The 16,138-nt window shown below is 41.3% G+C and overlaps 1 protein-coding gene across 1 annotated transcript in view; it reads right to left on the reverse strand.

Annotated features, from left to right (window-relative positions):
• The window catches only part of LOC130743309 (callose synthase 2-like), a 37,020-nt gene that overhangs the window by 2,246 nt on the left and 18,636 nt on the right, over window positions 1-16,138 (reverse strand). The window contains exons 31-40 of the mRNA XM_057595502.1: window positions 11,373-11,482; window positions 10,625-10,744; window positions 10,431-10,499; window positions 10,162-10,351; window positions 9,919-10,075; window positions 1,826-1,945; window positions 1,628-1,746; window positions 1,437-1,520; window positions 344-456; window positions 21-250 (exon numbers count right to left, since the gene is read on the reverse strand). Coding sequence (XP_057451485.1) covers window positions 21-250; window positions 344-456; window positions 1,437-1,520; window positions 1,628-1,746; window positions 1,826-1,945; window positions 9,919-10,075; window positions 10,162-10,351; window positions 10,431-10,499; window positions 10,625-10,744; window positions 11,373-11,482 — 1,312 coding nt within the window. The remainder of the gene's footprint in view (window positions 1-20; window positions 251-343; window positions 457-1,436; window positions 1,521-1,627; window positions 1,747-1,825; window positions 1,946-9,918; window positions 10,076-10,161; window positions 10,352-10,430; window positions 10,500-10,624; window positions 10,745-11,372; window positions 11,483-16,138) is intronic.

Below are 16,138 nucleotides of genomic sequence, written 5' to 3' on the forward strand. Positions count from 1 at the left end.
AAGGAAGGTTCACGGAATACCATTGTGCTGAAATAGAAGCCGATTGTGGTGAAATAGCAAGATAACATTCGGAAGAAATCAAATCGGTGTCCAAGCCTATATATGTCCCTACTCATTGTCTGCTCACCGTTCCCATTAGCTATCTTTGCCTCAAACATTGATATCTGGTTAAGACCCACGTCCCTTCCTTTACCGACTTGTATGTACTCGTGATGTGTGACATTGCCTTCACGCAGTGTAGAATTGAAACCTGCAGATTACGTACAAATGGTTACTATTGATAGTTCTTTAAAAAAAAGTTTAAAGGAGTAACAAATACACATAAAGAGATATAGAAACATGCCTGCAAATATATCCTCACTCAAGTTGACAACCTTTGAAGCTTTGCTTACGCCCCCTCTTGTCAGATGGAAAAGTCTATCAAATACATCAGGGTGGCCATAATGGAAACGCACTCTGAATGAAAGCACAAACACATTAGTAAGAACTTCAAAAAATAATGGACACACCCCACAGAGACACTAGGACTAAACACTCAATAACATCAATTGTGACAAAGCTCCTTCACCAACCATAACAAAGAAAGGATAGAACAGAAAATCAAAGATGTAAAATAAAACTAATATTTATTGTGTCAATTTTTCTGTTTTAGAATCTTTTTACTTTGATTATGTGTACGGAAAATAAGCTGCTACAGCTAACAGGATATTTTTCTAGAATCTCAATTATCAATTCAATACACTCTCTAAGAACATTCCAAGCCTCTCTCCCCCCCACCCCTCCACCAATGAAGTAACTTGGTCATATTAAATCCCAAGTTATCCTACAGCAACTGCTAGTTCAGTTAGGTAGTAACTTCAGGTTTTTCAAATACATGACCGTAACTTCTTACCTGAGACCTAAGGTCAGTGTACATAAAATTTAAATTTGAGCCCCTTGAAAACCAAATGACCATTAAAATCAGTTCTTAAGTCATTTGGATATTGCAGTCATCTATTCTTAACTATGTTTTGATTTCCTTTTACCAAAATTAACATAAAACAAGACCTGAAACTTATTTGAGCCATCTCTTACTTTAGGCTTGGGAAATTAATGACAACTCAGTACAATAGGTAGAGCTTGCTGAGAAACGGATCAGTAAAACAGTTCACTTAAGTATGAATCAGACGTCTTTTAAAGAGTCCTGCTTCAGAAAAATATCCAAAAAAGAAGAAGGTAGCTACAGCTCTACTCCGTTTCATAAAAACTACAGAATATTAAATTTCTCATTGTTTTAGGAGTCTTATTGTCTTTATAGTCTTTATTTGCTGTCTTCAAATACCTGTCCTATATTATTACTTAACCAACATTATTTACATTAACCGGAGAGTGAGATTAAGATTTTGTAACACATCTATTAGAGCATGCAATGAATAGTGAAACTAAAAAAAACTTACTTCAAGGGGTTAGCCAACAATCTTTGTCCAATTGTCACAAAACTGTTCTCCTGATTGGACATAAACCATGCAAGGGAAGAAACACTGCAAGAAACATAGGGGATATAAATATGATCAGCATCTATTTATAGATTTAGCTTATATCATAGATGATACCAGCAACCATGTAGAAATATATAAACAGATCTTACCTGCCAGTAAATATATGCTCTCTGAGTCCAAGTATTGTTGGGAATGTTGGACTATCATGTTTTTTGAGAAATTCTTGCAGCAAATTTCTCATTTTGAAAGCTTCTTCCATGTAGTTATCCTGTTACAAGAATGTGTTATCTGAATTTTTCCACAAACTAAAATTCCCTTCTTTCTTTCATATATAAATAATGTAAGACCTGATTCATATCAATTGTTTGCAAGCCTTCCCCACGTGTGAAAATGATGGCATGGTTTTGATTTTCTGGCTTCCCCTCACCCAATATTGCAGGCCCTGGAAGCTTTATTCTGTAAATATCCTACACCAAAACAACCAAACAAGACACCGTAAATCACAATTTAAAGAATATATCATTGTGCTTGGATATTTTTTCATTAGCTAATGCAACAAAATATATTTGAAAAAAATCGGCCCATCCAGAATTTGTCTCATCATTTTCCACAAAAATTAAATGAGGTACCAGAAAAATAAGAGAATAGAAATGAAACTTCAGTATATTAGGTCAAAGCACAGACCTGTATGAAGGTTAACAGGGTCTGAATATGGAAAATACTAAAAGAAGGAAAAAATCGAGAAAGAAAAGAGTCTAGGAAGTTAGAGAGTGTGCCATGTCTCTCCTCCAAGGTGCCATCCAAATCCCATATTAACTCCTGTTACTCCCATTATCAGGTCAAATACCTTTTGCAAATTCAGCCGTTAATTACATAGAGAGTGATATTGCATTTTCTCTGTCATGGCTACACCACTCTCCTTTTTTCTCCACACAACCACTTTGGTTATCCTCAAGGTCCTATCAACAGTCTCCCTATCAAGACACACCTTTTCCTCAAGGTGGAACACAGGATTTTAATGTAGAAAAGTTATCCCAATAGTTTTCGAAGTCTAGCAAATTTTGTCACTTTATAAGAATCTGCATAAGTTAGAATTCCTAACGCTGAAGCTGGCTGTACTTTCAGTTCCCAATCTTCACCCACAAACAGAGGCAACGACTAACTAGTAATCTTTGTAATGGATTCATATTTGGGTAATTGCACCTTATAAGCAGCTTATGAGAAAAAAGGGTGGACAAAATCTGTGCATGGAAAGGCAAGAAGAAAAGAATCATGGTGATAATGACATTATTACAATGTTGAAAATCTTCAACTGAATTTCATTGATTGAAAAGATGATGAATACAAGAGAGATTACAGTATTTATACTATGAGATTTGTTAGCTTGCAGAAGAAGCTAACTCTAACTAACCTTGACAGCTAAGCTTTGACAGCTAAGCATGTAACTAACTCTCTAACAAACCTGCCAGCTAGGCATAACTAACTGAACAGAACACAGTCAGCATTTACCTAATAACACTAAACAGTAACACTAACATAGCAGTAACTATATTACTCTAATAGGCCCCCTCAAACTCAAGGTGGGGGAGAAAGTGATTTCTCAATCACATTGAGTTTGTCACGAAGAGTTTCAAAACGAAGTGGTGATAGAGCCTTGGTAAACAAATCTGCCAGCTGATCAACAGAAGGAATGTGATGCACAAAAAGAGACTTGTTGAGAACTTTTTCCCTCACAAAGAAGATGTCAAGCTCCATATGTTTAGTGCGAGTGTGAAGAACTGGGTTATGAGTCAAAGCCACTGCACCCATGTTATCACAAAACACCCTAGGAGGAGAAAAAGGAATCTGCAACTCCTGCAAAAGAGACTGAACCCACAACAGTTCAGCAGAGGTATTAGCTAGGCTCCTGTATTCGGCTTCAGTACTCAATCTAGCCACCAGGGTTTGCTTCTTGGAGCTCCAAGAGACAAGGTTTGGACCAAAAAAGACACAAGAGCCTGAGGTGGATCTCCTGTCATCAGGATCTGATCCCCAATCTGCATCACAAAAGGCCACAAGAGGGACTGGAGTGTGCAAACTACAAGGCTTGAGGTGCAGGCCATGAAAGAGAGTACCCTTAAGGTATCTTAGGATTCTTTTAACAGCCTTCCAATGCTCTTCTAGAGGCTGACTTAGAAACTGATAGACCTTGTTAACTGCAAAGCTGATCTCAGGTCTTGTTAAAGTTGCATATTGGAGAGCACCAACTATTGATCTATAGAGAGTTGGGTCAGCAAAGTAATCTGCTCCATATTTGCTGAGTTTTGCTCCACTAACCATGGGAGTAGAGATCCCCTTGGCCTCTCCCATTTCTGCCCTTTCAAGAAGGTCAGTTATATATTTAGTTTGTGTCAAAAGCAAGGACCTGTCCTGAAGATGATGCACCTGAACACCAAGAAAGTAGTCAAGTTGGCCTAATTGCTTCAAGGAAAATTCAGAGTTGAGGTTCTGCACTACTTTCTGAACCAGAGGCAAGGAATTGCCTGTAATGATAATATCATCTACATAGACTAGTATGTAGATGCAGCAAGTTGGAGTGTAGAAAGTGAAGAGAGATGGATCACATCTACTTGGTTTAAAACCATACTTCACAAGGGCTGACTTCAATCTGTCAAACCAAGCTCTTGGGGCCTGTTTAAGGCCATAAAGAGCTTTGTTAAGTCTGCAAACAAGAGATTTGTCTTCATGCTGAAATCCACTTGGTTGCTGCATGTATACCTCCTCTTGAAGAGCTCCATTTAAAAAGGCATTATTCACATCAAGTTGATGAATATGCCACCTCTTAGTAATGGCCAGGGAAAGAATGAGCCTAATAGTTATAGGCTTCACCACAGGGGAAAAGGTTTCTGAATAATCAAACCCCTTGACTTGATGGTAACCTTTGGCCACAAGTCTGGCCTTATACCTATTGATGGTGCCATCTGCATTTTCCTTCACCCTAAAAACCCATTTACAACCAATTGGCTTCCTATCCCTGGGAAGTGGAACCAATGTCCATGTATTGTTAGCAAGCTGTTCTTGGAATGAACATTGAAGAGAGGTATAGTACCTAGAGGTGGAGGATTGAGCTAAGAGAGAGTGAGAATGAGAGAGAGAGTGCTGAATTTCATGTGCTATTTCATCAAATGAGCAAAAAGTCCCCTATACTTGATAACTACCTCCTATTTATAGAGCTTGGGTACTACCTATTGGGCCAATTGGGCCTCCGAGGTCAAGGCCCATCTGAAGGTCAGGGCCCCGCCTCAGGGCGAGATACATGCTGGGCGTCGCCCCTCTAGGGGCTCGCCCAGTCCACTAGTCCACAAGACACCGAGCTCGAGGTATGAGAGCTAAGTGTGTCTTTTAAATGCTTTTACATATGTCTTACAGTACACCGGAATCTGTACTGCCAAAATGGCTTGAGAAGAGAGAAGTAAACTATATCGCCAACATGGCGTGAGTAAAAGGAAACTAGCATTTTCGGTTACCCAGTCCACTGACTTGACGAGCAATCCGAGCGGGCAAGTCCACAAGTCCACAAGCGGCGAGAACGATTACTTCGTATTGGCGATAAGTTGGAGCAGGTGTATGATCGTTCGCCGGCGGGAAAGGTGGCAGGCATGGGTCATGTGCTGATCATTCAATCATTGACTGGCGGTAACCCCGGCGAGCGACTGAACTTCGTTGTTGGTGTCACCCGTCAGGCGATGGTGTTTGATCCTTATAGTGGCGAGGCTTTTCGCGCTTTCCCTTATTTTAAAACCCTTTTAAATCTCTATCCGCCTCACGTGGCTGCCCCACGTGATGCGTCGGTTACATCAATTTCCCTCTTTCTCCGGAACCGTCACTTCCCCTTTCATAACCGTCCCATCGTGCGCAGTAACTCCCCGTTGCACGCGACCCACCTCCCCAAAACCATCATGACTTCCAACCTTCCACACGCGTCCAACACGCGTCACCCTTCCAGCTTCTCCCCCTCCCCTATAAAAACCCTTCTTCCCCACAGTCATCCCTTTCCGAGACCCCTCTTTACTTCCCTAATCGCTTACCAAACTCCCTCTGCCCACTTCCGCTCCGGAGCCGTCGCTCATCACCCTTTCCGCTACCCACTCTTCACATCCTACTCCGGTGAGTCCCACTGTCCTTATCTTTGCATCACACACATACTCATCTTTTCCTTTCTTTCACTTCACTGTCTTCTAAAAATGGCTTCAAACCCTACCTCCCCTAACCACTCCTCTTCTTCCTCCGGAAGCGACCCTGATGCCACCGCCGCCGGCGGCCTCCGTTTAGAGGCCCCGGAGATCCCACCTTACCGACTAAAAACCTACGCCACTCTGCCCCTTCCAGTCCAAATAGCCCCCACTCACGAGGCTATAGACCAACCTTCTATTTTCCAGAACAGCGATCTCATCGTGCAGTTCGTGAACTCCCTGGGTGGTTTGTCGAATGACGATGAGTTTAGCGCGAAACTCAGGATCTGGATTTGCAGTCCTGGGGACCGCCCCTGGCTTCATAAGCCAGACGGCGACGTAAAGAGATCCCATTTCTTCTTTGCGTATGAATACATGTTTAGCGAGCTTGGAATCAGGCTTCCTTTCTCGCCCTTTGTCCAAACCGTCCTCCGCGACATCAACGCGGCTCCCTGCCAACTCCACCCTAACGCCTGGGCCTTCATTCGGTGTTTTGAAATCCTAAGCGCCGCTGTCGGCATCGCCCCATCCCCCACCAGTTTCTTCTACCTCTACGACGTCGACCCCAAGTCCATCAAAAACAAAGGATGGATTTCCTTGAAGGCCCGAGCCGGCCGGAAGTGCTTGCATCCCCACAAAAGTAACGCGAAGTCCTCCTTCGCACGGAAGTACTTCCGTGTGGCGGTTCATCCCGCCTACCCAGAGGCATTCACCCTTAGAGACGGGACCGCCCTTTTTCCTCTTTACTGGACGGAGAAGCCCAATGGGATCACCGACCCTTCAGAGGAATCTTTGTCCGCCAACGACAAAGCCTTTCTTAATCTCCTTGCCCCACTTCCCATCCTTGATTGCACAACTGTCCTCGAGGGCGCTGACCTCTCAAGAACTCCCAAATACTTAGGTTGCCCATAGCTCACTTTTATTATTGACATTTCCTTTCTCGTCTCCCATGTTGTCACTGATCGTATTTTTTATTGTTACAGAAGACATGAATTTCACGAACGCCGAGCTCCTGAAGGCCCGTGAGAGGAGAATGGCTCGCTTTTCCCCAAAATTCAACACTGAGGGCGACGCGAAAAAACGGGGCGGTGCTGAGAACCAAGCCGAGAGCACCAAAGCTCCCAAGAGGAGAAGATTGGTCAAAGCCTCCTCCGGCGCCGGCACATCCAACCCTGGCGCTCAGCCCACCACTGCTGCTGCGCCTAAAGGCAAAAATGTCGCTGAAGCCTCCGTCGTCGCGACTATCGAGCCAACCACCGTACCAGCTTCTACTCCTGCCACCGCCGGTGCGACCGCTGCTGTTGCCGCTGAGTCCTCTATTGGCGCCACAGCCGCCTCTGCCGGCGTCAACGCCACAAAAGCTGCTGCGTCTTCCGACACTCCTATTGGAGAGAAGGAAAAAGAAAATGAAACCCCGAAGTCTCCCCCTCGCCAAGATGCGCCTCCTAGCCCGCCCTCAACACATGATGCGGGCTCCATGCCTTCCCCGCCTCATCAAGGGGAAAAATCCTGTCCTGGCGCTGCCACTACCTCTGAAGCGGCTCAAATTGAACAAGCCCCTGCTCCCCAGGTCGGTTCCTCAAGCTATTATAATATGCTCCCCAACGCCATTGAACCCTCAGAATTCTTACTTGCTGGTCTTAACCGTGACGTCATAGAAAAAGAAGTTTTGAGTCGGGGCCTTAATGACACCAAGGAGGAGACTCTTGCTTGCCTCCTACGCGCTGGGTGCATCTTTGCTCACGCATTTGAGAAGTTCAATGCCGCCACCGTTGAAGCTGAGCGGTTGAAGGCCGAAAGTGCTAAGCATCAAGAAGCCGCCGCTGCTTGGGAAAAGCGTATCGACAAACTGGCGACGCAGGCTGGAAAAGACAAAGTTTATGCCGACAAGATGATTGGCACGGCGGGGATTAAAATCGGCGAGCTGGAGGATCAGCTGGCGCTGATGAAGGAAGAAGCAGATGAGCTTGATGCAAGCCTTCAAGCTTGCAAAAAGGAAAAAGAGCAAGCTGAGAAGGACTTGATCGCCCGAGGCGAGGCGCTGATTGCTAAGGAGTCAGAGCTTGCCATACTGCGCGCTGAGCTGGAGTTAGTGAAGAAGGCGTTGGCAGAGCAAGAGAAAAAGTCTGCGGAGTCCTTGGCCTTGGCGAAGTCTGACATGGAGGCGGTGATGCAGGCTACGTCCGAGGAGATCAAGAAAGCGACCGAAACTCATGCCGAGGCCCTCACCACGAAAGATGCTGAGATTGCTTCCCAACTGGCAAAGATCAAAAAACTAGAGGACGAGCTAGCGACGGAGAAGGCCAAAGCCACTGAGGTGAGGGAACAAGCTGCTGACATCGCCCTTGACAACCGCGAGCGCGGTTTCTACCTCGCCAAAGATCAGGCCCAACATTTGTACCCGAACTTTGACTTTAGCGCCATGGGAGTAATGAAAGAAATAACCGCCGAAGGACTGGTTGGTCCCGACGATCCTCCCCTGATTGACCAAAACCTCTGGACAGCGACTGAAGAAGAAGAGGAAGAAGAAGAACTGGAGAAAGAAAACAATGAATAATGTAATTTTAACATTACTTTAGCTTTTACTGTCACCTTGTAGTGTACTTTTCCGCCATTCGTCTATGTTTAAGCAACCCCTCGCCATAGCTTTTTATATCGCCGTTGGATATTTTGTAAATCATGTTGGAATGCTTCCGCCGCCTTCTTATGGCTTAAAAGATTTAAGAATAAGTTTCATAGTTTAACCCCTCAACACGCCAGAGAAGTAAGTTTCATAGTTTAACCCCTCAACACGCCAGAGTAGTAACGTACTCAACATCCTGAGTGACCAAGCACTCGCCTTCCACCTTATTCATTCGCCGACCTTATATCTTGCGCTATTTTTCACGCGTCATATGATTGAATTACGCCTAACGATTTCGTGCCTTAATTTTAACTAGGACTTGTTGCTTGGTATTCCACCACCAAGACTTTAGACGTTTTCCCCAATAGGAAGAAACGGCCTCCATTCTCGAGGACTTCGCCCGGGGCTTTGCCCGCTCGGGGCTTACAATGCTTGGATCCCAATGGCCATTTGGGGGTCCCAAGACTTTTGCCTAGCTAACGGCGCTCGTCGTATTCTGGCGAGACTTACCCAGCACATCGTTTACGGGACCGGCGATCACGTCAGACTTTCCGGAGGGTGATTCATGGTGATTGAAGAAGAAAGAAGAAAAACGAAAATCTAGAGAGAGAGATCTTCAAGGATCGTACTCAGCTCTTGATACCATGTTGAAAATCTTCAACTGAATTTCATTGATTGAAAAGATGATGAATACAAGAGAGATTACAGTATTTATACTATGAGATTTGTTAGCTTGCAGAAGAAGCTAACTCTAACTAACCTTGACAGCTAAGCTTTGACAGCTAAGCATGTAACTAACTCTCTAACAAACCTGCCAGCTAGGCATAACTAACTGAACAGAACAAAGTCAGCATTTACCTAATAACACTAAACAGTAACACTAACATAGCAGTAACTATATTACTCTAATATACAACAAAGTTCCCAAGTTTAAAGAACTCAATAGTAAAATAGTGAGCATATGTCACTCAGGATGGAATGATCCGATATCAATTTGAAGTTATACGGTTTTAGTCTTTCTGGTATAGAGGGAGGAAAAGAAATACTCAGATTAATAATAGTATATTGATATTTATTAGAATTTGGGAGGCCTAACTCTAACCCAAAGGCTAGCTCAAGAGGTGAGGATTGCATTAGCATATATAAATGCTATCTTGGCCATATCTCTAGTCAATGTGGGACTTCTCAACACACCCCCTCACGCCCAGGGCTGGACATGTGGAGCGTGGAATATGTAGGAACAAACATCTGCGGGTGGTCACCATTAAACGCAACTAGCATAGGCTTTGATACAATATTAGAATTTAGGAGGCCTAACTCTACTCAAAAAGCTAGCTTAAGAGGTGAGGATTTCCTTCCCATTTGTAAGGGCTATCTTGGCCATATCTCTAGTTAATGTGCGATTTCTCAACAATATTAATGTAAATGATATGTTAAAAGGTGACAAAAACACTAATTCCTATTCATACTAGACTCTTAATTCTAATAATAAGAAAATAAATCATAAAAATAAAGAATTATGGACAGTGATTCTAAGAGATATATTATAATTAACAATGATGTGGTTAGATATTTTCCAGATATTGTAGTAGTCTAAGAACATTACCTGGTCTAAATTTTGAATTGTTTCAGATGAATCCATTGATTTTGCCGGTAAAGAAGCTTTGGCTAGAACTGAATAATAAACCTTATCTGTTTTTCGAGATGAACCTTTCCGAGGCTCTTCAACCTCATCAATATAAGCAACTCGAAGAGATGGGTACCTGCAATTATAGCATTAGTATTGAATATAACAGGACAATGTTTTAATATGCAATTACAAGTAATGAGGTTGATTTGAGCAACCAACTTGGCCATGAGCTTTAAAATTTCTTTGGCCCTAGAATCACCAGATCGCTTGTGAATACCGTATTGTTGACACGATACCACATATGTAAACTTTATGTCAGCTAATGATTGACATTGTGTCCACAGTGACCGCTCACTGGTTGGATTTTCCTTACTCTCAAGTTCTGCAGCCTTGTAACCTTTCATTAGATCTGTTAATCAATTGAAGTGACAATATCAATGAGTTGTATAACAGATAAGTTCATGCTCAATGTAGCATTCTCCACGTACCTTCATCCTTTGCCATGTCAAGAAAAGCCAGTAGCTCCAATGCTTGTCGGATATACATCATTCCTCGAACTTCACATGGTGAGAATAAAGTGAAAATTCAGAGGAAATTCATAATTATACAATTTAAAATAGAACATCAAATTACATGCCTAACACACATAAATATTGGTGGAGGGAGGAGAATCAATTTGTACCAGTTTTAGTCAATGTCTGGCCCCTGTATGATGCCCATAAACGGAGTTCTTCCTCTAACTCTCCTCTGAGTTTTTCTTCATCCTTACAATCAAAACGTTGAAGAAAGTTTTTCCATTCTTCTGAAGTAAATTATGATCAGAAGCATTAGTATATTACAGGGAAGGACCCCAAGTTGTTTTTAATGGGAGTATTGATCCCACTAAATTTTATAGTGTTATATTATAACATAGTTCCCGCGACAACAAAAGTTGCATTGGAAACAGCAGCGATACTAATGGAAAGGAAAGTTTCAATATTTACCAAACACAATATATTTTTGTAGAAGTTTCAATGTTCTTGCTGCAATATGATGAGAGACTGTTCCCCCAGAACGAAGGGATTTAAACTTCATGCAGGATTTACTGATTGTGGTATTTGGATTGTATGTTTCAAATGACGGACCAGTCAATTTGAAAGAAAATATGAAACCCATCCATTACTACTGTGTTTGACAAGACATGACAGCTAAGATGACTTTTAGGATTCAATTCTTGCCTACACTCTAATGAAAATTTAAGTCAAAGTAGCAATTGTTTTCAGTTCAAGCATACAAGGCAACCTTTGGATACCTTTCAAGCCTAGAATACTTTTGCATGAGAGGGCATGCTACAGGTATAACAACTACTCTTGGACTCTTTCTTAACATAAAAATGTAAGCTTTAGGTCAAGCAGCTCTTTGACAAATATGTCTAGAGGAAATGGGGAAACCTGGAAATATCTTTTGCAAGTAAAAGAGAATAGACACTCCATCTTCATTTGGCTCTTCCAGATGTTCTAGGGAGAAAAGAACAAGCTCATCAAAGTATGGTGTCAAGACACTGCAGAATCAATATATATAATGTCAGCTATATTTTAGATAGAGATAATTTCTACTTTCTAGTATTCGTATATTGTACTACAAAATGGTGCTTCTTACACATCATAACCACACATAACTGTTCTCACTTAGTTTTGAAAAATTATGAAGAATAAATTACATTCCATTGCTTTGAGATTGATACTTGCCAAAATGATGGTAATTTCCCTACACACTCTAAATTTTCATTTTTGCTAATTATTGACTTAACATCATCAAGTATCTTAAAAAGAAAAGGAAGTGAGTTCTATTATTAGTCATCAGTGAGTTCTATATTACCAAACAAAATGTTAATCATATGATTTCCTATAAAAAATGAAGTTGACAATTTTAATGCAAAAATGAACGGAGCTTAATTCAAACATGTATTTATTTTGTTTTAAATTTTACCCTCCTTTTAAGAGACACTACCTTTCTAATATTTTACCCTCCTTTCTAAATACTTCCACTCTTTGAAGCGAGTTTGGCAGGATCTAGATCTCTTCAACACTTACAAGTGGAACTCTACAGAGGATGCCAAACACCATCGACAGACCGTGGAAGAAGGTAGAATATTTCAGTTTCTTGCTGGTCTGAATGAAGAGCTAGATGAAGTTCGGGGCAGAATCATTGGGAGAGCAACCTTACCTTCATTGGGTGAGGTCTTTGCTGAAGTTAGAAGAGAGGAAACTCGCAGAAGTGTGATGATGGGAAAGACCAAAACGGATGCACCTCCTTCTGAGACCAATGCTCTTGCTGTAGAAACTGCTGCCCTTAAGACTTACTAACCAGAAGAACTTCTCAAACCGCTGGTGTGATCACTGCAACAGACCAGGTCATACTCGGGAAAGTTGCTGGAAAATTATTGGGAGGCCAGCACATCTAAAGGGTGGCAAGTCAGGTCCTAAAAATCAAATATCTTTCCCTACAGCTCATGAGGCAGAAAAGACTTCCTTGAAAAAGGAACAAGTTGAAGAACTCATAAGGTTGTTAAATTCTAATTTTTTATCTGGTACTCCTAGTGGTTCTGTGGCACAAACAGGTAATTTTTCTACCCCTAGCTCCCTTAATTGCACCTCAAATATTCATGCACCATGGATCATTGATTCAGGTGCTTCAGATCATATGACTAGCCTTTCTCCTTTATTTAAAACCTATTCTCCTTGTTCTGGAAATGGAAAAATTAGAATTGCAGATGGTTCTTTTTCCGCAATTGCAGGGAAGGGGAAGATTACCTTATCCAATAACATTGACTTAGGAAAAGTTTTACATGTGCCCAAACTATCTTGCAACCTTCTTTCTATTAGCAAAATCTGCAAAGATTCCAATTGCAGTGTGACATTCTTTGACACTCATTGTGTTTTTCAGGACCGGATTTCGGGGAAGATAATTGGCAGTGCTAAGATGAAGGATGGACTTTACTACTTTGAGGATACTTTCGGAAATAAAGCAGCTCAGGGTCTTTGTGGTATGAGTTGCACCTCTGTTAGGGACCAAATAATGCTCTGGCATAACAGACTAGGGCACCGGAATTTTCAATATCTTAGGCATTTGTTTCCAGATTTATTCAAAAATGTTAATTGTTCTTCTCTTGAATGTGAAAGTTGTGTTCTTGCAAAAAATCAAAGAGCTCCTTATTATTCTCAACCTTATCATGCATCTAGACCTTTTTACTTAATCCATAGTGATGTTTGGGGGCCTTTGAAAATTACAACTCAATTTGGAAAAAGGTGGTTTGTAACCTTCATAGATGATCACACCCGGTTGTGTTGGGTCTACCTTATGCATGAAAAATCTGAAGTTCCTAATATATTTAAAAGTTTTTCACAAATGGTAGAAACTCAATTTGACACAAAGATCTCCATTTTGAGGAGTGATAATGGAACTGAGTACTTCAATCAAAATCTCAATGAGTTTCTGAAAAATAAAGGCATTCAGCATCAATCGACATGTCCAAATACTCCTCAACAAAATGGCACCGCTGAAAGAAAAAATAAACATCTCCTTGAAGTAGCTCGTGCCATTATGTTTGAGAGTAATGTTCCAAAGTATTTGTGGGGAGATGTTGTCCTAACAGCAGCCTATCTTATAAATAGAATGCCCACTCGTGTGTTGAATTATCGCACACCTTTGGAAAATTTCAAAACCATTTTTCCAGCATGTCGATTACATACTGATATGCCTTTAAAGGTGTTTGGTTGTACAGTTTTTATGCATAAACCTTCCACATCTCGGTCCAAACTAGACCCAAGGGCAGAAAAATGCATTTTTGTTGGCTATTCTCCAAACCAAAAAGGGTATAGAGTCTTTAATCCTATCACAAAGAAGCTTTGTGTTAGCATGGATGTTACCTTTCTTGAACATCAACCTTTTTTTCAAAAAAATTCCCTTCAGGGGGAGAATAATAATGTGAGTGAAGACAATTTTTTGCATGAACCGCTGCCCATTCCTATTGTACACACGGAGAATACAAATTTTATTGATGAATGCAACAAGGAAGAACATGTGGAAACAAGTCCTGAAATTTCTAAAGGAAATCTTATGCCAGACTTAGGTGGAGCCCAAACAGAGAAAGAAATACCACAGTCAAAAAAGGAGATCAATGTTTATACTCGAAAGTATCCTAAAAGGACCAAAGACCAATCCATCATCTCTGCACCAAGCCAACCAGAAATCCCGGAAGAAGGCCAAGTAGGAATACCACAAGAAATTCGAGGTAACACTGACATTTTCACTTCTACTATTGAACTACCCATAGCTATTAGGAAAGGAACCAGAACCTGCACCCAAAAATCAGAAAAATCTAGCACAAATCATCCCATTTGCCAATACGTTTCCTACCAAAATCTTTCCCCGAATCACAAAGCTTTTACCTCTAAAATAACAGATCTGTTTGTGCCTAGAAACATTGGGGAAGCACTAGATGATCCCAATTGGAATTTAGCAGTCTTAGAAGAGTTGAGTGCACTGAAAAAGAATGAAACTTGGGAAATAACAGACCTGCCACGTGACAAAAAACAGGTGGGTTGTAAGTGGTATTTACCATTAAGTGCAAGGCCGATGGAAGTGTAGAGAGGTACAAGGCGAGATTGGTGGCAAAAGGGTTCACTCAAACTTATGGAGTAGACTATCAAGAGACGTTTGCTCCAGTTGCTAAACTTAACTCTGTTCGGATTCTTATATCCCTTGCTGCAAGTTACAACTGGCCTTTACATCAATTGGATGTAAAGAATGCTTTCCTTAATGGGGAGTTAGAGGAAGAAGTGTTTATGAGTCTTCCCCCCGGATTTGAAGAAGAACTTGGAAGAAATAAGGTGTGTAGACTAAAGAAGTCATTATATGGGCTGAAGCAATCTCCAAGAGCATGGTTTGAGAGGTTTGGAACAGTGGTAAAAGGGCTTGGATATATCCAAAGCCAAGCTGATCACACATTGTTCTATAAACATTCAGCAGATAATAAGGTTGCTATCTTGATTGTATATGTTGATGATATAATTCTTACAGGTGATGATAGCTTGGAACTCAAAAATCTGAGGGAGAAACTTGCTAAAGTTTTTGAAATCAAGGAACTTGGCCCATTGAAATACTTCCTTGGAATTGAGTTTGCAAGATCAAAGGAAGGTATCTTTATGAACCAGCGAAAGTATATTCTGGATCTTTTAAAAGAAATAGGATTACTTGGATGCAAAGCTGTAGAAACACCCATGGAGCCCAACTTAAAGCTGCAACCAGCTGAAACAGAAAATATGGTGGACAAAGGAAGGTATCAGCGACTAGTGGGAAGGCTAATATACCTATCTCACACCCGTCCAGACATTGCCTTTGCTGTAAGCATGGTAAGCCAGTTTATGCATGCACCAGGTCATGAACACTTGGAGGCAGTTTTCAGAATCTTAAGATACTTGAAGGGATCACCTGGGAAGGGGCTTCTTTATAAAAACCGTGGGCACCTTCAGGTAGAAGCCTACACTGATGCAGACTGGGCAGGGAGTGTGACAGACCGAAGATCAACATCAGGCTATTGCACCTTTGTTGGAGGAAACTTGGTTAGTTGGAGAAGTAAAAAACAAACCGTTGTAGCAAGGAGTAGTGCAGAAGCTGAATTTAGAGCAGTTGCTCATGGAATTTGTGAGGCATTATGGGTGGAAAAACTTCTACAAGAATTAAAGGTTTTCAATTCTCCTCCAATAAAGCTTTATTGTGACAACAAGTCTGCAATATCTATTGCACACAACCCGGTCCTACATGATAGGACCAAGCATGTCGAAGTTGATAAACATTTCATCAGAGAGAAGATAGAAAGTGGGCAGATTTGTATTACATATGTTCCCACTGCAGAGCAATCAGCAGATATCCTTTGACAACATAACTAGCAAGCTGTCTATGGAGGATATCTTTAGGCCAGCTTGAGGGGGAGTGTCAACAGACTGTGAAATAGAGCATTTAATGCTCTTAATTAGTAGTTATATTTTTGTCTGTATATAATTATGTTGTTTCCTGTTTGTACTTAGTTTATTTTAGGTAGTTTCTTATTTTCATTTATTCTCCTTAATTCTCTCTTTAGTCAAGGATTTCCTTCTTTGACTTTGATCAATCACATTATGTAATTCCCTCTATAAGAAGAGGAATCACTGTACAG

This window comes from Lotus japonicus, chromosome 3 (genome assembly GCF_012489685.1).
Source record: "Lotus japonicus ecotype B-129 chromosome 3, LjGifu_v1.2".
Taxonomy (NCBI): Eukaryota; Viridiplantae; Streptophyta; class Magnoliopsida; order Fabales; family Fabaceae; genus Lotus; species Lotus japonicus.